This window comes from Accipiter gentilis, chromosome 2, assembly GCF_929443795.1.
Source record: "Accipiter gentilis chromosome 2, bAccGen1.1, whole genome shotgun sequence".
Lineage (NCBI taxonomy): Eukaryota > Metazoa > Chordata > Aves > Accipitriformes > Accipitridae > Astur > Astur gentilis.
The window spans coordinates 53,226,235-53,249,502 of NC_064881.1; the positions used below are offsets into that span (position 1 = coordinate 53,226,235).

Consider the following 23,268-nt stretch of genomic DNA (forward strand, 5'->3'; position numbering starts at 1 on the left):
CACGCGATGCCCTCATCCATCACAAGCACTGGGACGCTGCAACCAAAACAACTGTCTTCCCTTATCTAGACTGTGCCCTGCTCCTACTTCCCTCTTATTTCATCCTTGTTCCAACCACACCATTTCAACAACTGCTTCCATGACCTGGTTCTGTACAGATTTGTTTCTGGAGGCCAGTCTCATCTGTCACTTCCCTTAACATTTATGAGAGCTGAGGTCGCTGTGTGGCCTCTTGCACAGACAGGATGGCTCACTGGTTCAAAAGTTCTTGGCGACATTCAGGTGGGCAGAAAGGGCACATGTGTGTATTTATACAGTGTGACAGTTGAAGGAAAAGAGGTTAAGAATCAAAAGAAGGTTTCATTCATATAGATACATATTTACTGAGGACTGAGACTTTACTGGAGAGCACACAAGTAGCTTCTGATGGAACGTTAATCACAGGGCAGAACAGCTACCCCAGGAAATCTTGTCTCGCTACCATAGAAACCTCTGTAGTCTCATTACTGCATACAGCTTAATAAGATGTTAAGTCTATGCTAAGAAAAAACATAAGTTCTTGCAGGGCTTTTATCACTGACATCTGTATCCATAAGAGTCAAAATTCACTGATGCTTGGATTGCCAGAAGAAATTCAAATGTAGTTATTACCTGGGCCTCCACCAAAATATCATCCCCCTGTGATACTCTTTTAACATTATTGTGTGTATTCAGAGGCCCATTTAGGGGTAAATCAAGTCCAACAGCAAGTCACCGTGCAACCCGTTATACTACCTGCTATGATCCTGCTTAACAAGCACTGGAGTTTGGATATACCCACATATCCCTCAGAAATGTAGGGTGAGAAAAGGATGAGAAAAGTATTTTCTTCAAAATCATGGAACCCAAAATACAACTTACTACTTTTCTAACCTTCCAGGGATGGAACGAGCAAGTTCCAGGCCCAGAAGTTACAGTTATGTTTGTAAATCAAGCCAGGGCAGTGGACACTTCCGAGCATGGGAGGTTAGTCATCCCTACAGTCACCAGCATGGGTTAGGCCCAAGAATCTCCCAAACAATTCCAGGGGATGACAGAGGAGTTGACACAAGACAATGACCATTCCCAGGAGGCAGTTTGTATGCAACCAGTCTGTTTTGGCAGGAAAGACCATTCCTTCTTAGTCAGCTTCAGTGCCAGAGACTGGTCCTCAGCATCTTTAATTTTTTAGCTACTCTGCAATAGCAGTTTTAAGCAATAAGCAACGTCTCTTGCTGTTGAAATCTGCCGCAAAAGACTGAAGAAGAGGATGTTTGCAGAGACTGAAGAGGTGTGTGTGAAAGGTGGCATGACATTAACATTAAACTGTGGGATTTTTGGGGCAGGAGATAGAAACAGCCATGGAGGGAGGATGGTTAGTCTGCCCCAACAGTTGGTGTAAATCTCTATTGCTACAGCACCAATCTGCATAAAACAACTGGTTTGTCATTAATTAATAGCAGCTGCTAGGTGATCAGTATTCTGATGAAGGAAACCCCTCTTCCAAATGGACCCAGGAGTTCTCAGGCTGAACTGTTCCCTCCCAGCCTAGATCTGTCCAAACTCGGTAAAGTGCCTTCAGCCAGTCACTACCTCAATCCCAGCCAAGGTCTACAAAATGGTCATTGCTGTTGCTTGTCCATGCAAGGTCCTCAGATCCAGACCTGCAAATTTGTATTCTCCTTGCTCAGCAGGCATAGTTAACATTCAAGCTGGAGCAGCTTGCTTACTTGTAAAAGTAGTCTTCCAAAGTTGTATGACTCCTGTGATGAGGGAGGCTGGGGGCAACCGCTGGTGACACTGTATCCCCTTGTTTTCCAAAAACCATGTTCTGGATAAGTATCTCATCCCCAGAGAGCTTTTTGTAGAGAGCAAAACAGATGCAAAGAACAGAAATAGAGAACGTGGAGTCTGAGATAGATGTTTATTCCCCAGATGTGGAACAGAATGGAATTAATGATTAATAGGATGAAATTTAACTAGTCCAAATGTCTCATTCTGCACCTAGGATGGAGTAATGCTGGGCACAAGTACGAATTGGGAGAGGAGTGGCTGGAGAACAGCTCTGCAGAAAGGGGTCTGGGGGTGCTGGCTGACAGCAGGCTCAATGGGAGTCAGCATTGTGACCTGACAGCCAAGAGGGCAAACCGCATGCTGGAGTGCATCAAACACAGTAGATCCAGCCGGTCAAAAGGGCGGATTATCCTCCTGTATTCAGTGTTGGTGCAGCCTCACCTTGAATATTGTGTGCATTTCTAGGCCCCACAATTTAAGAAGGACATTAAGGTCCTTGAATGCATCCAGAAGAGGGCAACAAAGCTTGGTGACAGGGCTGGAAGGCATGTCCTATGAGGAGCAGCTGAGGACTTTGGGTTTGTCTAGTTGGGAGAAAAGGAGGTTGATGAGCAACCTCATTGATCTCTACAGCTTCCTGAGGAGGGGAAGGGGAGAGGGAGATGCTGAGCTCTTCTCCCTGGGATCCAGCAGTAGGATGTATGGGAATGGTTCAAAGCTGCACCAGGGGAGGTTTAGACTGGACATTAGGAAGCATTTCTTTACTGAGAGGGTGGCCAAACACTGGAACAGGCTTCCCGGAGAGGTGGTCAATGTCCCATGCCTTTCAGTGTTTGGACAATGCCCTTAACAGCATGCTTTAAACTTTGGTCAGCCCTGAACTGGTCAGGCAGTTGTACTAGATGATTGCTGTAGGTTCTTTCCAACTGAAATTATTCTATTCTATTCTATCCTATCCTCTCTAGAACAGCTGGCTATTTCCCTGCACATACTTCACCATGCTTTCCGTGAAGAATCCCAAAATGCAAAGGGTGGAGCAGAAATACGCAGGAAGCATATCTACAACACTGTGTGGATACCTCAAGGTAAATTCCCTGCCATCACCACCCTGGTGATTCACCATGAAATAAAAAACACTGGACACCTTTGCATCACAGAAATTACATTGAAACATTTGCGTCCATGTTTCTGGTTTCAGGATTAAGATGTTGACATAAACAAGTCCAAAGTCCTCAGGCTCAAGTAGAACGTACAGCTACCTCTTTTCTATTGAATGGTGTGATAAGAAGCAGACACCATCCTGAAGACAATCAAGGATGTAGGAGGCAACGTGACCATGTGAATGCTCTCTGAAGATGGTTGGTGAAGGGGGGTGTGCTGGTCTACCTCACATAAAGGGACTGTCCGTCCAAGAAGAGCCTAAGAGGAAAAGGGTCTCATCTACTCCATCAGTATCTTTAACAGGATACTAAGGCAAACAGAGAATTCAGGAATAGCTCTGTTGTCCCAAAACATACCCCACACATCACAACCAACTGAATGTTTCACTTATGTCATCCTTATTATCCTAGTCATATCTTTTCAACAGTACTTAGCCAGATTTGACATTAGACTTATCAGTGCTTTCAGAAGAAATTAAGTACGAATTACTCTTAACTTGCTCACATGTAGAATAACTTTAAAAACTACCTAGCTCTCCTCCAGACCACCAGAGATCCTGCCTGGTCACTTCTTCCTTCATCAGCCACTTCTACCACTCCACATACCCCAGACCCTTGGAGCTACCCAAACACAGATTGCCAGGGCACTGGCACAGAAAAAATAGGCCTTGGTATATGGAAAAGCTTGTTTCAACTGTTTGCAGAGCTGAACACTGGTCCTGTCCATGAACTCTTATTTCTAGCTCTGGGGGTTATTTGCACACCTAGAATCCCCAATGATGCATCTACCCAACATCCTTGTATGACAGGGCAGTACCATGAGGGTCACTGAGTCGATGGGTGTTGAAGGCTGAGGAGACTAATGCTTTGTCTGGAAGGCATAGAGCCCTTCCGCTCAAGTGTCTGGCAAGAACCCTTCTCATATTTAGTCCAAACCAGCCTTTGCTCATGTGTCTCCATGCCGATTTGCCAGTCTCATGCACATGTAGGGTTGCTCTGGCCTTGAGCAGCTCCGAGGCTAACTGAACTTGGTATTTACATGGAGAAGTGAAGGACCTGCCTAGTTCAGCTTTTCTGTGATCTGGAGCCAGTTTGTGTTCAGTCGACTGCCCATCTCTACCCTGAGCATAAAGAAGCAGTGACCACATCCTCTGACAGCACAAAGCAACGCAATTCTAAAAGCGACTTAAGAAACAAAAGAGATAGTCCTGGATTACTAAAGTTATTTCTGTGCTGTACCAAACACATCATTTTGACAATACATTGATCAATAGATCATACTCTGATCAAACTCCATCTTAAAATCCAGTTCTTTGTTCTTTTCCCCAACTGTTAGTAGAAAACTAATTCATTGCTTGGGCACACATTTCTAATTTCTAGTCTTGATTTGTTTCATGCCCAGATCCCACCCATGTTTCCAGTGCCACTATCTTTCTTATCTCAGACAGATCTTCCCTTCCAAGTTGCCTGCTGTTGAGTATATCCATTTGTGGGAATCTTTTCTCTTTCTGCTAAGAAATCCCTGCTCTTTTAGCCTGATACACTGTCCATTCTCATCTTCATATTAGTCTTTGTATGGGACTTCATCTCCTTTGGGCACAGGTTGAGGTGAGAAATACAGGTGAGAAACGCACCCAGTGTTGCAAGTGTGGTCTTATTGGTGCCTTGCACGCACGATGACCTTAGCCCTGCACTGTCCTCACTGACAGCCCCCAATCATGACAGCTTTCTTCACGCTTCATCAGATGTCTGACATATATTCAGCCTGTGATCAACCAATACTCTCATGTCTTTCATCTCTCCAGTCATTTACAGGTGACCTCTTAGTTTACCGTATAAGTTACTTATAGTATATGATCTTATTAGTATATGACTTGCATCCAAGCCACCTGGTTGTTTACGACATCCTGCTCCTTCTTGGCACTGCTGATGCTTCCCGAGTTTGTATCATCAGTAAATTTCATTAACACCATCCTATTTAGCATCTTTCAAGGTCTTTACAGAAAATATTAGAATGCTGCAAGACCAGTTCCTGAGGAACTGCGCTACTGACCTCCCTCAGGCTCATATCCCCCTCCCAACATTTTAAAAAACTTTCAACCCTACCACTTCCAATTGTTATATTGTTTTATTACTTTGCTGAACTCTTGAAAATCAGACTTTATTAATGTGAAATCAAGGAAGATCATCATCTTGTTTTTTAAGTCTTTTCATGTTTTTCATTATTCTCTCCTTCAAAAATTGTTTTTAATCCTGGCATGCTATTGAGATAAGACAAATGACTTTTACCCCTCCTCTCTTTAATTTAGGTGGTAAATTTTGACCACACGATGCTGTCTTGATCTTGATCAGTTTATGAATAATACTTGGGAGTGAACCTGGACCTGTTGTTCTGTATGCCAGTTCTCTAAGAGTTCCAGGATGGAAAATATCCTGTCCGGTTTTGTCCCAATTTTAATACATTAAAAATTTTTATTCCACCTCAGATGTGGTTATTTCTACTTCTGGGCACCTGTCTCCATGCTGTCTTCAGCCCCAAAGTCAAAAGCACTTTCTATTTTGAATAAGTGGTTAAATTTAATATTCAGTTTTCATCTATCACATATTCACTACTTTCTTTTGTCTTTTAATATAAGGTCTGAATAATTATAATGTTTAATGTCTTTCCTGAGATCTAAGTATTTTTACTATTGCAAAATTTCATGTTATATATTTCTTAATCGCCATCATGTAATTTTGTCTGCTGCTCAGTTTCTGCTTCCATTCTTTCAGGCTTCCCTCTCATTCCTAGTATAATCTTTGAAATGGTAATTCACCCATTTTAGGCCACAGTTATTTTTCTGTAGATGTTTTTTTCTCCACTTTTCCTCTTTGTTAGGGAAACAAATTCCAAACAGCTTCCTGAATCTTTGCTTTCAGGGAACCACAAGCTTCATGCCTTGCATGCAAATCCTTGAACTTCCAGTTCACTTACCCTTTCTCTAGCCACCATATATCAACATTTATCTTTGGTATCTGTTTATCTTAAACTGAATCCATCCAAAACTCAGCTGAATCAGGGGGGAATATTGTTCCAAGTGTGTTAAGAGTCCTGAGCCTAGCCAGAGTACGCCATCTCAAAAAACATCACTGTAAGGAGGGGAGATATGGGGGAGGAAGGGTAGAGTCAATTAGTCTGTGCTGTAGGCAGCTAAATGGAGCTGAAGCCAGATTAGATCAAAATTAATCCAAACAGCTAAACTCTGGGCAGACAGCTGAGCTCTAGAAACATATAAGGTACCCAGAAGAAACACACCTAGGGTTGGCAAATGCAGAGAGCATTGGCTGTGGGTCATTTCAGTTGGACACATGAACGAATGAAGAAGGAGCTTGGTCCAGCTGGGAAGGATTGGCACAGTTCTGTATGGGGATGGCATTTCTTTCTTCAATTTGAGCAAGAATGTCCTCTCATTTGAGACACTGATTCAAAAGCAGGGATGGCAAAAAAAGAGATTCATGACAAAGACCCATTTGGGAAACATTGTCCTTTTCAGCTGCCATTTGCAGGCACGTACCAAAGGTAAGCACTCTTCATGCGGCATGAGGGGAGGGTGGAGAATATTAATTACTGAGAAGACTGGAAACCATGGATCAGAGCCATTCTCATCTACATCTCCAGGAACATCTCCAGCCTTACTCATGACCAAGTGGGCAGATTTTTAATGGTTGATCCTTTATTATTAAAATCACAACAGATTTATTATGCTGCAAGTTTACTACATTCCAGGGTGTGAACTGCGGGTAGCCCATGAGTAGTTTTTAATTGCTCACTGTTCTCCTTGGCAAAGAAGTCTTGTTGCTGTCCCATCCAACTTATTCTGTAACCACATTCAGTCACTGTTATTCATGCAGTAGTAACTTCAAAATGCCCCTGTCCTTTTGTCTTTAGCAACTCCTTTTTCTTCCAAACTAGCCATGGAAGTAGCCTCCTCAGAAAAATATCCAACAGATATCCAACAGGATTATAGACAACCATGCATTCAGTTCAACTGAGCAATGTCCTGATGTTAGGCAAAAGGAAGACATATGCTGGGACCATAGCCAGAAGTCCTTAACATAATGTGACATGAAAGAAAATGTGTTTGCTAACAAGCAATTCTTTCTAGTGCTTGGGAAAGCAAAGCACCATTTCCACACCTGTAGCCTGAGCCTACACAGAAGCTTCCCCACCAGAGTTCAGAGCAAGCTTCTTCCCTCGGTCATTTACCTAGTGCAGCTCCACCCCATCAGCAATGCTGAGAATGTAGATAGAAAGATGCCACTGGAATTTTTCCATCACCATGACATGAGCTATTATTACTGCTTTACCTGCAAAATAATCTCACAGTCCCACAAACTAGAGTCCTTGCTGATGATCTAACAATATTCATACCCAGCCATGTCCTCAGAGGTTGATCTGTTCTCAACATCTGAAGATACTTTGAGGGCATCAGCTTCCAAAAAAACTGCAGTCCAACAGAAGTGTCTGAGCCATTGCAGTGTCATGTCAACATCCTGAGCATAATCTCAAAGACATTTGGAATGAGCTGCTCTTCTGAGACCTTCTCCATGTCCTTTTAAAACCCATTCCTAATGTGAGTCCCAGAAATGGATATGTTTTCCTCTTCCACTAGCCACTCAGCTCCTTGTCAGAAATAGTTAGATTTTGTGGGGATATTTGATCTTGTACCTTCCAAGCCAAAAAACACTGGAGTGGGATGCACCTGCACTGACCATGAAATGGTGGAGTTCAAGATCCTTAGAGCAGCAAGAAGGCTGCACAGCAAGCTCACTACCCTGGACTTCAGGAGAGCAGACTTTGGCCTCTTCAGGGATCTGCTTGGTAGAGTACTACGGAATAAAGGCCTGGAGGGAAGAGGTGCCCAAGGAGGCTGGTTAATATTCAAGGATCACCTCCTCGAAGCTCAGGAGCAATGCATCCCAACAAAGAGGAAGCCAAGCAAAAATGCCAGGAGTCCTGCATGGAAGAACAAGGAGCTCCTGGACAAACTCAAACTCAAAAAGGAAGCCTAGAGAGGGTGGAAGCAAGGACAGGTAGCCTGGGAAGAATACAGAGAAATTGTCTGAGCAGACAGGGATCAGGTTAGGAAAGCCAAAGCCCTGACTGAATTAAATCTGGCCAGGGACATCAAGGGCAACAAGAAAACTTCTATAGGTACGTAGGTGACAAATGGAAGACTAGGGAAAATGTGGACCCTCTCCAGAAGGAAATGGGAGACATGGTTACCTGGGACATGGACAAAACTGAGGTATTCAATGACTTTTTTGCCTCAGTCTTCACCAGCAAGTGCCCCAGTCACACTGCCCAACATGCAAAAGGCAAAAGCAGGGACTGGGACAATGAAGAACTACCCACCGTAGGAGAAGATCAGGTTCAAGACCATCTAAGGAACCTGAAGGTGCACAAGTCCATGGGACCTGATGAGATACATACTTAGGTCCTGAGGGAACTGGCGGATGAAGTGGCTAAGCCACTATCCATCATATCTGAGAAGTCATGGCAGTTCAGAGAAGTTCCCACCAACTGGAAAAGGGGAAACATAAGCCTCATTTTTCAAAAGGGAAAAAAGGAATATGCGGGGTACTGCAGGTCGCTCAGTCTCACCACTGCCTGGCAAGATCATGGAGCTGATCCTCCTGGAAACTGTGCTAGGGCACATGGATAATAAGGAGGTGACTGGTGATAGCCAACATGGCTTCACTAAGGGCAAATCTTGCCTGACAAATTTGGTGGCCTTCTACAATGGGGTTACAGTGTTGGTGGATAAAGGAAGAGCAATGAACATCATCTGCCTGGACTTGTGCAAAGTGTTTGACACCGTCCCACATGACATCCTTGTCTCTAAATTGGAGAGACATGGATTTGACAGATGGACCACTCAGTGCATAAGGAATTGGCAACTCAAACAGTTGCGGTCAACTGCTCAATGTCCAAATGGAGACCAGTGACAAGTGGCATTCCTCAGGGGTCGGTATTGGGACCGGCACTGTTTAACATCTTTGTTGGCAACACGGGCAGTGGGATTGAGTGCACCTTCAGCAAGTTTGCCAACAACACCAAGCTGTGTGGTGCAGTTGACACACTGGAGGGAAGGGATGTCATCCAGAGGGACCTTGACAGGCTTGAGAGGTGGGCCCGTGTGAACCTTATGAAGTTCAACAAGGCCAAGTACAAGGTCCTGCACATAGGTCAAGGCAATCCCAAGCACAAATACAGGCTGGGTAGAGAATGGATTGAAAGCAACCTGAGGACAAGGACTTGGGGGTGGTGGTTGATGAGAAGCTCAACATGACCTGGCAATGTGCACTTGCAGACCAGAAAGCCAACCGTATCCTGGGCTGCAGCAAAAGATGCAGGTCAAGGGAGGCGATTCTCCCCCTCTACTCTGCTCTTATGAGACCCCACCTGCAGTACTGCATTCAGCTCTGAGGGCCCCGACGTAAGAAGGAGATGGACCTGTTGGAGCGAGTCCACTGGAGGGCCACCAAGATGATTAGTGGGTTAGAGCACCTTTCCTATGAAGCCAGATTGAGACAGTTGAGGTTGTTCAGCCTGGAGAAGAGAAGGCTCCAGGGAGACCTTACAGCAGCCTTCCAGTACCTAAAGGGGGCCTACAAGAAAGCTGGAGAGGGACTTTTTACAGTGGCAGGTAGTGATAGGGCAAGGGGTAATGGCTTTAAACTGAAGGAGGGTAGATTTAGATTAGATATAAGGAAGAAATTCTTCACTATGAGCATGGTGAGGCAGTGGACCAGGTTTCTCAGAGAGGTTGTGGATGCCCCATCGCTGGAAGTGTACAAGGCCAGGTTGGATGGGGCTTTGAGCAACCTGATCTAGTGGAAGGTGTCCTTGCCCATGGCAGGGGGGTTGGAACTAGATGATCTTTAAGGTCCCTTCCAACCCAAACTGTTCTATGCTTCTATGACAAAATACACACATTTATTATGGAAAGGCCTCCAGGTGACCTAGTCCTTACCTTTGAAAGGTGCCTTTCAAAGTCAGTGAAGGGAAACAGGTAATCCACAGCGCCATTAATTTTATGATGAGGCTTTTGTCTAAAGCAGTTCTGATGAATTGTGCATGTGTCTGCCTGACTGCAAAAAGAAAGACGTATGGTGATTCACCCAGGAGACATCTATGTTATAGAAGAAAGGCTGTACTTAAGTCAGATGACTCCCACTCGGGATTTTGTGTCCTGCTTCAATCTGTTTGTGACTGTGCAAATTTTTGAAGGTTATTGTCTTCCGCATTTTCTATTAATTGGTGCTGCCACAACTTTTGGCCCTGGCTACATAGATCCCAATGACAGGGACTGGCTTCTTTGTGTTACTATTCTTTTTATTGTGCTGGACACCCATGGCAACATGCACCATAAGCTATTTTTATTATTTAGCAAGGCTTACTATTTAGATTAGGTCACGGTAAGGCATCTAGGTCTATATCTCATGATAGACATTGGGGCCAACATGGGACATGAAGCAGTAGTGTAAGGCACAGGCTTCCTGATAGGGCTCTCAGTCCCACCACTCAGTGGCACTGCTGATGATATTGAAGGGGTGACAAAGTGATGTAAATCACTTCAATGTTCATTCACAGACTCAGTTACAGTCCCTGGTTTTGTCAACGGTAAGTCATATCTTAAGTTAATGGGGAGAACTTCATTTGCTTTCTCCTGTCCTCCACATAACCAAAGCCTAGCTGATAAAGAGAGAAATTCTCCCTACTAAGGGGAGGGAGATACCAGGCCCTGTAACTGGCCAGTCTTTGCATATTGTCCACTCCTGCACTACTGCAGAAGTTTGCTCAGAGACTGACAGTGCCATCAGCTGATCAAAGTGTGGACCAAGACATTGGAGACCCTCAACCAACAGCAGCCCCCATGAATATTCCCAGCACCCTTCAGCCTTGGCTGTAAATCGTCCAACTTTCAGATGGAAAATCACACGGTCACAAGATTTTCTCACATGCTAGAGCATGCACTTAGGGATCATAACGCAAAGGCTTTCACATAGAGTTTGCAGCAGCTATGACCAGGACTAAAAGGGGAATCACAACACAACAATGAATGCAAGAGGTTTTCATTTGTGGCCACATCCAGGCTACGTCTACACTGGTCTTTAAAAGGGGACAGGATCCATTCTCTTGTCCTGATGACAGCTGCCACAGCTCATGCCTGCATAACTGAATTTTCTTATCCCTCCAACCAGAATGTCTTCATTGGAAACATCCTTAGCCCACACTATGCTTCAGTGTGTGCCTGGGCATTGCCTGGGACAGATCCAGGGAATTCAGGCCATAACAAGGCCAGGGACCATGCCAAATGCTACGTATCCTAGGCAGTCCTCAAGTCCATGGTAGGACAGGTTAAAGGATCTCTGAATTGCCTGACTTGTGGATATCCATCCCTCTGGGGCGCAGTCCAGAACCACGTGTTGGACATTTTGAATGTCTTCAGTAAATGCTTGGGGGAACCTACGTTCCCAGGGCTGACCAAACACAGCGGGCGAGATGATGCCTGAAGGGATTGTCTTCAACCCTGCGTGCAGCTGAAAGAAGAGGAACCTGCAGATGTAGAGTCCGTGTCCTTGGACTCCCCTTTTTTCTCTCAGAGCACTGAGCAGAACTCACTTATTTTTCTAAAAAAAGAGCAGGTGAGGGGGTTTTCCTCCCATCTGCAGAAGTACGCCTGCTTTTTAGCCTAGAGGTTAGTGTGTTTAAGCCAGAATTTGAGAGATGTGAATACAATTTCTTTCTCTGCTTGGAGAGGTTCAATTTCCCATCTCAGACAGGGTGTGCAAACCACCAAAGTGAAGCACACGCATGGGAAGAAAGGGGTAAGAGCTCTTTACAGGTTAACTGAGTCAGCGCTGGGACTCTGGATTTCTCTCTGATACCCTCTATGTGGAGATATGTGAGTTTTATATCAAACAGCCCCTGGAAGAAAGACCTAAAGAACTCCTAGGGGAAGGGTGCTCACCGAGCCATGCTTACACTTTCACCCTTCTCCAGATGAAACTTGCATTCCTTTCTGCCCAGTGGCAGTTTCATCAGGAGGGTGGAGAGCAACTCCACCCGAACAAGCCTACAGTCTTGTTATTAGCGCACACCCGAGAGAGGTGGAAGCTTCGATTTGCTGAACACATCATCAGGCATCACTGCAGCCATGGGTACAGACAGCATGATTTCCCGCTAGTGAGTCACAGATGAAGATGGTAGAGCCCACAGGCACCGTCATCCAAATGGGCCTGAGCAAAAATCTACCCTCCCTGAATCACAGGAGCTGAACTCAAGTTGGCTAAATACACTGATCAGTAGTCTCTCTATTTTCCTATGCCCCAGCTATCACCATGGTATCTGCAAACCTCATAGCAGACTCCATCCTGCAAAGCAGCTCCTAAGAAAGACGTTGACATCAGGTAGATGGATGTCATGGCTACAGTGACAAATATGGTTGGTTGATGATCACCTCATGACAGAAGGATCCGTTCTGCTTACACCTGGGACTGGAGTGGCTGTTGCTGTAAGACAACATCTAGTTGGGTGATGCAGGGGAGAAGGTGGTAAATCAGAGGTGGTTTGGAGAAGGACCACTGGAAGGGTTAAAGCCCTGGAGGACAGACCCTCCGGAGAAGGAGTCAAAGAGCCCACCAAAGTCAATCAAAGAGATATCCTAGACAAAACGCATCTTCGTGGGGAAAGTAAAATCGCAACAGTGAGCAATTAAGTTTAGTAGAGGGGTGTAATGAGAGCCACTGGCTGTAGAAGCTGCATAAATCAGAGTAGAAATATTTTACACAAGAGTAATTTTACACATGGCTGATAACCGACCACTGGAACAGCTTATCAAAGATTGGCGTACACTTCTGTCACAGGACATCTCTACAAAATTCAGATTCTTTTTATTTTAAACAGGAATTACCTATAACAGAAGTTAGATCAGATAGTTATAAAGCACATATCTGCCTTGCCTCTGAACACTGAATTTACATCATCTGCCTTTCCTTGCATATGTGATAAGCAGAGAAGGATTATATCTACCCAGATTACCTTATAAATAAGTACAGTCTCACAGGGACAGGCTGGTATTGGTTTTGGATTGATACCACTGAAAATTCAGAAAGACTTTTGGCACACAAGTCTTCCTCCCTACACACCACGCCTCATTTATATTCTCAGATCTTCAGACCTGAAGTGACATTTCAACTGGAGTCCCTTATGGCTCCTGTCAGTCAGTGCTCAAAACCTTGCTCAGGGTTTATTCCACTACTGACAAAGACAGATGGGAATTTAGGTCCTCCTGAGTCCTACAAGCTGTCTAAGGCTGTCCTAACTGCTATATCAAACCACTTCTTTCATATATTTGTCAAGCTCCATCTTAAAGCAGGTGGGATTTCTACCCTGCCTTTGTTTTTAGAGAGAACACAACTTTTCCTAGTGTTTAAGACCCTACCTCTGGTTGCCAGTCCCATTTAAGTCACGCTAGTCTTAGCTCTAGTCCAGTGTGATGTTTTAGTTTACAGAGCTTTTCTTTCTGTAGCTCTGTTTTCAATGCCTGCAATGTATTTCTGGGGAAAAAAATTGTATCTCCACTCAACCTCTGCTCTGCTAAGCTAAAAGGGGCCAGTGTTTTCCAGTGTCATCCTTTCAGGTAAACCCTGTTCTCCCAGTCTTCCCATTAGTTTCCATCTGCTTTTTTTTTTTTTTTTCCATGAGGACCCCATTTTTTCTTGATAGAGGCAATGAAATTCCAGGTGAGAAGCAGCCAGGGCTTCATGCCAGGGTGCTAGCACTTCCATAATCACCCTGCTAACAGCCTCCCTTAGACCCCAACACACAACTTGACATCACCTGTGTTTGTTTGTGTTTGTCTTTGTTTTCAGGGCTCCATCCAGAGGCTCCTAGTTATTGTTAGATCAACTAATACCTGTAGGCTTTCCCTTTGCTCCACAATTTTACTGGCACGCTCCCAACTTCTCTCTCCCTGAAGTCTGGCACTCTCGCACGCTCAGCCAGTCTGCAGGAGCTTTAACAACCCCAGCTCCCGGGGTTTCCCTATGCCTTGCCTTAACGGCCAGATCTCAAACCTTTTCAAGCCATTAGACAGAGTTAAGTGGCTGTGCGCTGGCCAGAGGCAAACAATCCTACCGTGCTGATGCATCCCATGACCGGTGATGGACAGCCTCCACCAAGCTGGACAGACTCATTTAGTTTCCTATTTATATCACTAGTCCTTCAACCACACTGATATATTCCAAGGATTTCTCAGTATGCAATGCCTTTCAAGTGCAGGCAGACCATTAAAACATGCCTGTGTGGACATCTCCATTTCAGCAAGCGATACAGAATCTGTCAAGCGACGTTTTAGTGTTGTGAACGCTGGAGTGCCAACCCTGCCATGCTTAGCTATTGAGGCATAACCACCTTGAATACTTAAAGCACTGGATCTTTTCCAGTTTCATGGGTGTTAATTAAGATATTGCTCAAATGTGCCTTGAACTGCCCAGTTACAAGAAAGGATCTGGATGTAATCAGGTCTGGTGGCTTTCACAGAGCTGAGTTTTTCTTATATACCCAGAGAGGTATATCTGCTGCTCTGACAGCACAGCAAGATAATATAAAGATAAATTATAGTTTTCACTCTCACAGCTAAGAGAGCATTAGGGTGCACATCTTTCCCTCCCTTTCCCACGGCACAGTACTGATTCCACCACTCCAGCTTGATCAGCTTTGTGTCATCCATGACTGTGGAAATTTTCATTAGCAATGCTTCTCGAGTTACTGAGAACCGTTTAGGGAGCAGCACTTCCCCAAAATCTTCATTCTCAAACTGGGAGAAAAAGGATAGGCTGCTGGGAATGGTAGCAATGCCCATGTGCATGGCCACAACTAGCCTGTGACATTAATGACCCCCAGTCATTAAATCAGCTTGTGCACTCACTTTGACTCCATCCCTGAAGTCTCCGAGTGCTTCACAGTGACTCACGAACTTTCCTTCTTTGGCTTATTCAGCTGTTTTAAGGGAAATTGCATAATGCTGGGGTTTTCCACCCTGGCTCACAACAAAAACCACAGAAAGTCTATCAATTTTTCCTCTGAAATATAAAATGCCATTGGCTCAGTCAAAAGGGAGGAGCAAAACATTTCTCCCTAACTGCAGGCTTTTTAAGCTGTTTCCACAAATACTGTATAAATTAAAAAAAAAATTATTAAGTTTGAAAGGGTTGCCTTGAAATGCATAAAGTGAAATTTTCTATCAGGAAGGTACTGCAGTGGGAAAATTGAATCATTCCTCCACATTGGGTTTATTTCCCAGCTTCAGAATAAAATTAGGTAAATAGTTGACAGTTTTACAAAAGAAGGCGCAGCGCCTTGCTCTGCCAGCATGACCCAGGACTTGAATAAAATGACATATCCAAATTCCAGCCATGGAAACACCATCTCCCATGCTCACCTCCACTGGCCTTTCAGTGACTCCCATGCCCAGCAGCTCAGCACCAGGGCTCGGTTAATAACTAAGCCCCTGGGAGCCAGAAACCAGGCTTGCTTTTGCACTGGATTTGGGAAAATAGACATGTTTCGGGTAAACCCAGCCACACCAGCTTCCCACTTGCCAGCCCAGGGAGCAGTAGGCATGAGAACATGGCACAGGTTTTGGTGAGACTGAGCCAGCATGTGTGGAAGCCCAGCCCGCTGCCGCTTGCATCTTGACTGTTGTTGCCCAATGCAACACACATGACACAACCCAGTTCTTGGCTTGCGGAGCCAGACTTGAAGGAACAAACATATCTTGTCACATTCCCCATCCAAGCACTGGCGTGGGGCCACCCCTTGCAGTGCAAGATGTGTTTTTCCTTTTCCATGGCACCAGCCCCAGGACATAAACCTGAAGAAGAGACGACGTATGACAGGAGTCTGCTCATTGCGGTGACGTCACCTCCTTGGGGAACTTGTTTCTCTACAAATCCCAATCCAGACTGGAGCTGAGTTCTCCCCTGATCACACCAAGGGAATCCGCCCACAGGATCAACAAGAGGTGGAGGGTGGGAAAACATATAAATGTCCCTGGGAGCAGCTCTCCTTTACTTCCCTGGCTGCACGGATCTGCTCTCAGCATGAAGACACTTCTGGTTGGGCTCCTGCTTGGCCTGGCATTCGTGGAGTTGGGTAAGACCGCCGCATTCCTGACACCTTGGGGACCCCCTGGGAAATGCCTGGGAGGGGAGGGGAAAGGCATCAATGGAGAAAGATCTGGTCATCTCCAGGTAGGGGAAATAACACCCTTATGTATTTAAGAAGGTCAGTGGAGAGGGTGAATGGGGAAAGGGGATATGCATGCCTGGCAGGGAGAGATGTGACGCTTGACAGAGAGCAATGCACATAATTCGGATGCATAGGTGGTTGACTGTCACCCAACCCTGCTCATACCGTACCCTGGGATAGAGGGGACCAACACGTTGCTTTATAAGACTACGGTGTGAATGACAGTCGCATGGCACAGGGCAGTACAAGCTCTTAAGCTGCCAACTTGTCCCGTCAGGGATGGGATGGGGTATGTTCATCCTGAGCTCCTGCCATCCTTAAAACCTCCCAGCTGGCTGCTGGAAGCTCTGAAAACCAGAGGGTGAGGCTTCAGTATAGATATGGGTGAGGATATGAGAAATAACTCCAAGGATTTTGGAATGGTTCATTAAACTGCCAGCTCTAGGGTTTTCACTAATTTCTAGAGATTAGCATATAGTTGGACACAGGCAATTCTTCTGAGTTTGTTTAGGTTTGGTCTCTGATGGGGATGGGTCTTGGGCAAGCTGGTGGCAGGGTCTGGTCATTGCTGTGTTCTTACTCCATCTATTTGTGACCCACTGCAAATACATCCTTGGCCTGGAACAGAGTCATCCTTGGGGTGACACCAATGCAGTGGGTTTTAACCTACAGCCCATGGGCCCCAGAGATCCTCACACTGCTTTCATGGGACTCTGAAAGATCTCAGAGGAAAGGCAGCCTGGGCAGAAGTTGAACACCTTTATCTGGAGGCATGGCTACATGGAGATCATCCAAAGGGTTGCAAATGCAAGAAGGTTGAAAGGCATACGTCCTGCAATTCTTTATGCAAGGAAGTGTTTTGGGTCTCTTCTTCAGGCTGCTTTGCTTTTTTTAATCCCCCTACCCTCATTACTCTTTCTACCTGTCTCTAAAGCAAACCCAACTGCTGGCTGAAGGACATGGTCTGGGTCAAACCCACCACAGGACTGAACCAGGACAGGGGCAGTTACTTCTATACTGCTACTGAAATTTTTTACATTTCAGTAGCTGTTTTTCTTTTTTTTTTTTTTCCTTCTTTCTTTTAAGAAGTTTCACAGGAGTTTCTTTTCCTCCTTCTGGGTCTAGGCCTGTCCTGGATTTAATGGGTTTGCTGAGGAACTGACAGAGCAGATTTCTACCCAAAGGTCTCAGAGTGTTTTATGGAAACAGAGACACATCACCACTGTTTGCTTTATAACTGAGAAGGAGGCAGAAATGGAATTTCTGGGATGATCCAGTGGGAGGCAACTGGTCTAGGCACAGCTCTTGCAGCTGAGGAATATGTCTGTGACCATTTGTCTTCCAGGCATTTGATATCAAGGGGTAGAAGGTACTGTTGGACAGTGATGAATGGTGAATTATTGGCCTCAGATCAAGACACAGCACTCTCCTCTATGTTCAGTTCTTCTCTTCTGTTCTGGTCCTTATGGTTTTGGGCTTTCCTCTTCCACTGCAACCTTCTTACAAAATCAATGTCCTCTGAGTGGCCCACCCAAAGTCAGTGAAAGATAAGGAGGCTGAGAATTTTCTTCCTTAAACGTGCTTTTAACTGGAAGTAACTCCCTCAGAGCCCATGGCACTGCCCTGCTCACCCATGAAAATGGTAAGGTTTGGAAACCAGCTCAACCCAAAGGTTGCATATCAGTTTCTCAGATGCTTTAAGCTAGCACTGCTCCATCCAGCCATCCATTAGCCAGTCCTACACACTCACAAACATCCCTATGCTTGTCCGGTTGACAATGTTGTGCGTTCTCTCTCAGTGGGCACTACATGTTAAAATATAAAACAACCTCTCATGGGTCATTTGGAAAGGTTCTACCAAGGTCCTCAGCTCGGGTGAACAGGGACGGCTCCAGCGCACCTATTTACAAAGGATATAGCCATGAGAACACCAGCACTGCAAACATTAAAAAGTCCTTCCTACCTCTGCAAAGAGGACAAAGAAGTTTTTTGCATCGTGTGGATTCTATTGCACAGCTGAATTTTCCAAAGGAGGTGCTGAAAGAAGTAGATGCCCTGAAAATTCTTTCTAGCTGCCTTCAAAAATGTTTATCCTTATCGCAAAGTCCCAGAGGTTTCTCTCTTAACAACAGATGCTGCAGAACAAGAAAACATCGTCTCTCTGCAATTTTGCCAATAGATGGCAGTGGACACATTTGGGTGGTTCTTCAGCTGCCGTGTTGCTAGAAGGCAGGTAGGATAGAAAATATCAAACCAGGCTGGTTTCTGTCATCAAGCCACAGCAGCACGACTCCAAAAAATATGCACACTGGGTATCTGCCGACTGCGGACGGACGGGTCTCATACCGAGAATTTTGAGCAACTGCTGTGATCAATGCTTGCATATATAAAGATGTCCCTCTTTTGGCAGGCAGCCAGCAAGAGCTCTATAGCATCATCTCCTTTAAAAAGCAGCAGTAGCCCCTGATGAAAGTATTTTTTAGGCCACATCGAGCCCTTAGGATCTCTGATACGGCTCTGAAATTTAAATTCTGCTCTCAGTTACAAAGTTCTGCAGAAATCCCTCTAAACAAGCCCAAAGAAGCTGTCACTGTGGGTGGAGGGATGGGGGAACTGCCACTCTTTCAGTGCTGGTGAATGCTGCTCTCAACGGAAGGAGCTATTTTGCTCTGTGTTACAGCATTTCTTAGAGAGGATGCAAAGATCCTATCACAGCTGTTCAAGCAATAGATCCTTCTAGATCCCTGCTCTTTTTTGGGCTGCTTAGCCCCCAAGGTAGTGACCACACTCAACTCCCGCAACACCAGCCTTGTCCTTTGGTGCTGGGCTTTGGTGTTTCCCCCCTGCCATATCCAAGCTTTGCCTTTGCCTCCAGATGTGCTTAGTTTCTGGGACCACTGCATCTTGGTCTGGGGAGGGGGTTGAAGCACTGACCATCCGGTAGTCCCCAGCCCAGATCAGAGAACCTGCAGACTTGCTGTCTGTCTTCACTGCTGTGACCACCTCAGACCCATTCTGTTCCCCTCTGCAGCCCAGTCCTTACGATGTTACACGTGCAAGGAACCAATGGACATTGATCGGTGCAGAACAGCCACCCTGTGCCCCCCAAAAGCCACCGTGTGCACCACAACGCTGCACTCCGTAGACTCGGGTAAGTTTCATTTCTTGATTGGAGTGCTCGCAAGGAGAGATCATAGAATTACAGAATGGTTTGGGTTGGAAGGGACCATAAAAATCATCTAGTTCCAACCCCCCTGCCATGGGCAGGGACACCTTCCACTAGACCAGGTTGCTCAAAGCCCCATCCAACCTGGCCTTGGACACTGCCAGGGACGGGGCAGCCACAACCTCTCTCAGCAGCTTGGTCCAGTGTCTCACCGCCCTCACAGTAAAGAATTTCTTCCCAATATCTAATATAAATCTACCGTCTTTCAGTTTAAACCATTACCCCTCATCCTATCACTACACTCCCCAATCAAGAGTCCCTCCCCATCTGTCCCCTAGGCCCCCTTTAGGTACTAGAAGGCTGCTAGAAGGTCTCCCCGGAGCTTCTCTTCTCTAGGTTGAACAATCCCAATTCTCTCAGCCTGTTCTCATAGGAAAGGTTCTCCAGCCCTCTGATCATCTTTGTGGGCACCTGTTCCAACAGGTCCATGTCTTTCTTCTACTGAGAACCCCAGAGCTGGATGCAGTGCTTCAGGTGGGGTCTCACAAGAGCGGAGCAGAGAGGCAGAATTACCTCCCTTGACCTGCTGGCCATGCTTCCCTCTCCCCCTCCCAGTCCCAGCTTGGATTATCCCTTAACTTCTCTGTAAGAATCCAGGTGGAGTTATCCAACTTTAGAGAGGGAAGGAGAGAAATCATCAGATTCAGAGCCTTGTAGTGAATTATACAGGACTCACTCTGCTTACTCTGTTTTGCCTTTCCTACCCCTATGCCCTTATGGACCCTGAACCTGTAGATGTTTGCAAACATACCGCAGAAATCCAGGGGCTCTCTCCTTCTTTGTAGATGCTTTCACCTAACACCAACTGTCTCACCAATGACCATGCCAGCGTTACACCAGCGCTTCTTGGCCCGGCCAACTTCTGTGCAGAGCCTTTGCAGGAGCAACTCACCTGAACAAAATAGACAGGGGCTTGTGTTCCTTGTCCATGCTACAATAAATTTGGAAGGAGCAGGAGGGAGAGAGGGACTCGGCAGGGAGAACTGGCAGACCTGTTCCTACAAAGAGCAGTCTGGCTTACAGGCACCCATGGATTAGAGATGCTCAACACCTTATTTGCCTTTATTTACCAAAGGACACTTTACTTTTAATTCCCCTCCGCTACACAAAGTTAGTGTTTCTCAATGCCAGCTGCCTGCACCTTCCTTTGCAATTTCTTTCTCTCTCTTATCCTCCTCCCCCTCTCTAATCTGCCTGTTTCAGGTTACCCGTTTTTTGGCAACATCACCGTCACCAGAAGCTGTGAGGAGGAATGCCTCGCCTATAACGGGATAGGGGCAACAAGACCCAAGTCATGCTGCTACACCGACCTCTGCACCGACGACACCAAGAGCAGCAATGGGGTGGGAAGCAGCTCTGCAGCGCTGGGTCTGATGGCCATGGTTTTTGGCACACTCCTCCAGTACTCTCTGTAACATCACAATTACCCGTGCTCCAGCCAAAACACCCCCCCCCTCCTCTCTGCCAAGCTGTCTCATGAACGTTTAGATACCTTGGGAATAACTTTCGCTGACATGTGGCTTCATCCATCTTCAATGCTGTGAATTCAAGCGGATTCAAGCCAAGAGTTTGGGCACCTGGACCTAAAACCCTCAAATTTCCAGTTTCCAGCTGCTAAGCAGATGTTCCTCACCTTCAGCTGCTTCTGGTCCTCAGGACACACGTCTTCCCTTTTCCTCTGTGGGGAGCAGTAGTGGATGAAGCACTGCGGCTCTGCACAGCAGGAGGGACCGGGCAGTGCCATGAAGGCTGGCGTTCTGGCATCATCCTCAGCAAGAGCAGGGGCTGTACACACACTGGACATGGACAGTGCTTTTTTTCCCAGGTTTCCCCAAGCTCCCACACAACCTGTGCCTGTGTGCCTCCAATAAATCCCTATGCACAACCCCCCAAAAAATCCTGCAACACTCCAACAGGAGCTTGGTTTATTTTCTTTCCACTTTTGGTGCCATCTCCTGAGTCAGAGCAGCAGGTGGATATTTGTTCCCACTTACTACCTGCTCAGCAGAGTGTGGCTTGCAACTGCAGAGAGCTGGCACTTAATTCTGTCTAGAATAAGCTATAGAATGAGTTCAGAAGGGCTCAGCCTTCATGTGTTGAGCTGGGATGTATTTCTGTAAAGCTCGAAACATGCCCTGGACTAACAGGCCAGGGCAAGTTAGACCTGCAAAAGCAAATTGGGGAGTTTGGCTAGCCAAAACCCTCAGCAGCCCTTTGCCTGAGCTCGGGTTGCAGTCCGAGCTCCTGAATTTCCCTTCCCAGATGATTTACAGAGCATTTCAAGCAACTTCTTCTGTTACTCTGCCCTCCTCCATCCCTTCACAGCAGGGACTGCAGGAAAGGAAAAGTAATGATTATCCCAGATCCTCAACTCTGGGAAATGCCAACGGCTTTACTCACACCGGTTAACAGCACTACTGTGTCCCAGCTGGGGATTTGCTCCATTCTCCCTTGCAGCAGCTGTAAGATTGATTTTGATGCCCTGTCTGCTGTAAAACCAGATGGAGAGGAAGCAGATACAAATGAGCCAGGCGTGCCCAGCTCGCAGACCTCTCTGGTCTGGAAGAGCTGAGGAATTTGCCATTTGCTCTGTTCCTATTGCCAGGGCTCATCCAGGGGAGCAGAAGGCAACCTGCAGGAGCAAGAGCAGAGTAGAGCATGGGTATATCCCATGCACCATCCTTGTGTGTTCATGCCATCCCTGCAACCTCCCCTGCGCAAAGTCTATTTTTTCTCCATTTTTTTTTTTCCCATTTTCCACTCTGTTTCCATAAGGCATCAGCCAGGAAACCAAAGGAATAAGCAGAGGGCCTGTTTTTTTCATTGCACAGCGGAAATTGTTTCTCAAGGTCTGTATTGGTACCATTGGCAAGAAAACTTTGACAAGGCATTGTGTTCCTTGGCAGAGGGCCCTGTGCAAGCCTGGGGCTCAGGAGGATGATGAGCCCTTTTGTTCTGGAGGTGAAATGCTCTGTGCTTCACTAGAACACTTACAGTTTCCCTGCAACACCCTTGCAATGCTGAGGTCTGTGGAGGGAAAATGCCACTGAGAGTATAATGATTGGGAGTTACTCAAATACTGATATTACACCCACCCTTGCAGACACAGAGCACCAGCTTCTGCTTCCTACTCGTCTGTTCTCTGTTTCCCTGCTTCAGAAACAGTCTGATGTGTCAGGCCAGAAGCAAACCACCATCACTGCCATCCTTAGATCAGATCCACTTTTCTATTCTGGATTCAAGCTCTGGAGTAAGGCATTGTCCCAGTGGCTTTTCCATGCTGGCTGCAGTGTCCTGTGCTGTGCTAACATGGGCTGAACTTTCCTCCATCTATTGCACACGCAGATGGGGCAGGGTTTGGATACAGAAGGACTGGGAGGGTGAGGGTTCCCTTCGGGGTGAGAATCTAGCAAATAAAGTTGGATCTTCCAGTTTTAACCCTGCAGCATCTTTCTTGTGCGCTCAGCCTTCACCTAGGAAAGGAGCGTGGGGCAGCACAGGTTGCAGGGAGAAGATGTCTTTGGTTGGTTTTCTGCAGCTCCCCAGCTGCCCTGTGACAGAGAGGGGAAAAGCTACAGAAGGGGACAAGCAGGGGAATACAAAAATACTCCTTCAAAGAGCTAGATTTAAGGCTATCCCCATTAGAAGAGGAGGGGGAGAGGAGTAACGTACTGTCCAATATTACAGGAGGCTCATCTGGGGCATGCACAGAGAGACCAGGGAAGGGTTCTTGGTGCAGATTCTCTTGCAGCAGGCAAAGAGAAAGTGGC

General features: G+C 46.1%; 1 protein-coding gene across 1 annotated transcript; it reads left to right on the top strand.

Moving 5' to 3' along the window:
- The first annotated feature begins 16,063 nt into the window (after positions 1 to 16,063).
- LOC126048576 (secreted Ly-6/uPAR-related protein 1-like) lies at positions 16,064 to 22,879 on the top strand. Its single transcript, XM_049823760.1, has 3 exons — positions 16,064 to 16,176; positions 19,304 to 19,423; positions 20,702 to 22,879. Exons 1-3 carry the CDS (start codon positions 16,125 to 16,127, stop codon positions 20,911 to 20,913), a joined length of 384 nt encoding a protein of 127 aa, XP_049679717.1. The 5' UTR covers positions 16,064 to 16,124; the 3' UTR covers positions 20,914 to 22,879.
- The last annotated feature ends 389 nt before the right edge of the window (positions 22,880 to 23,268 follow it).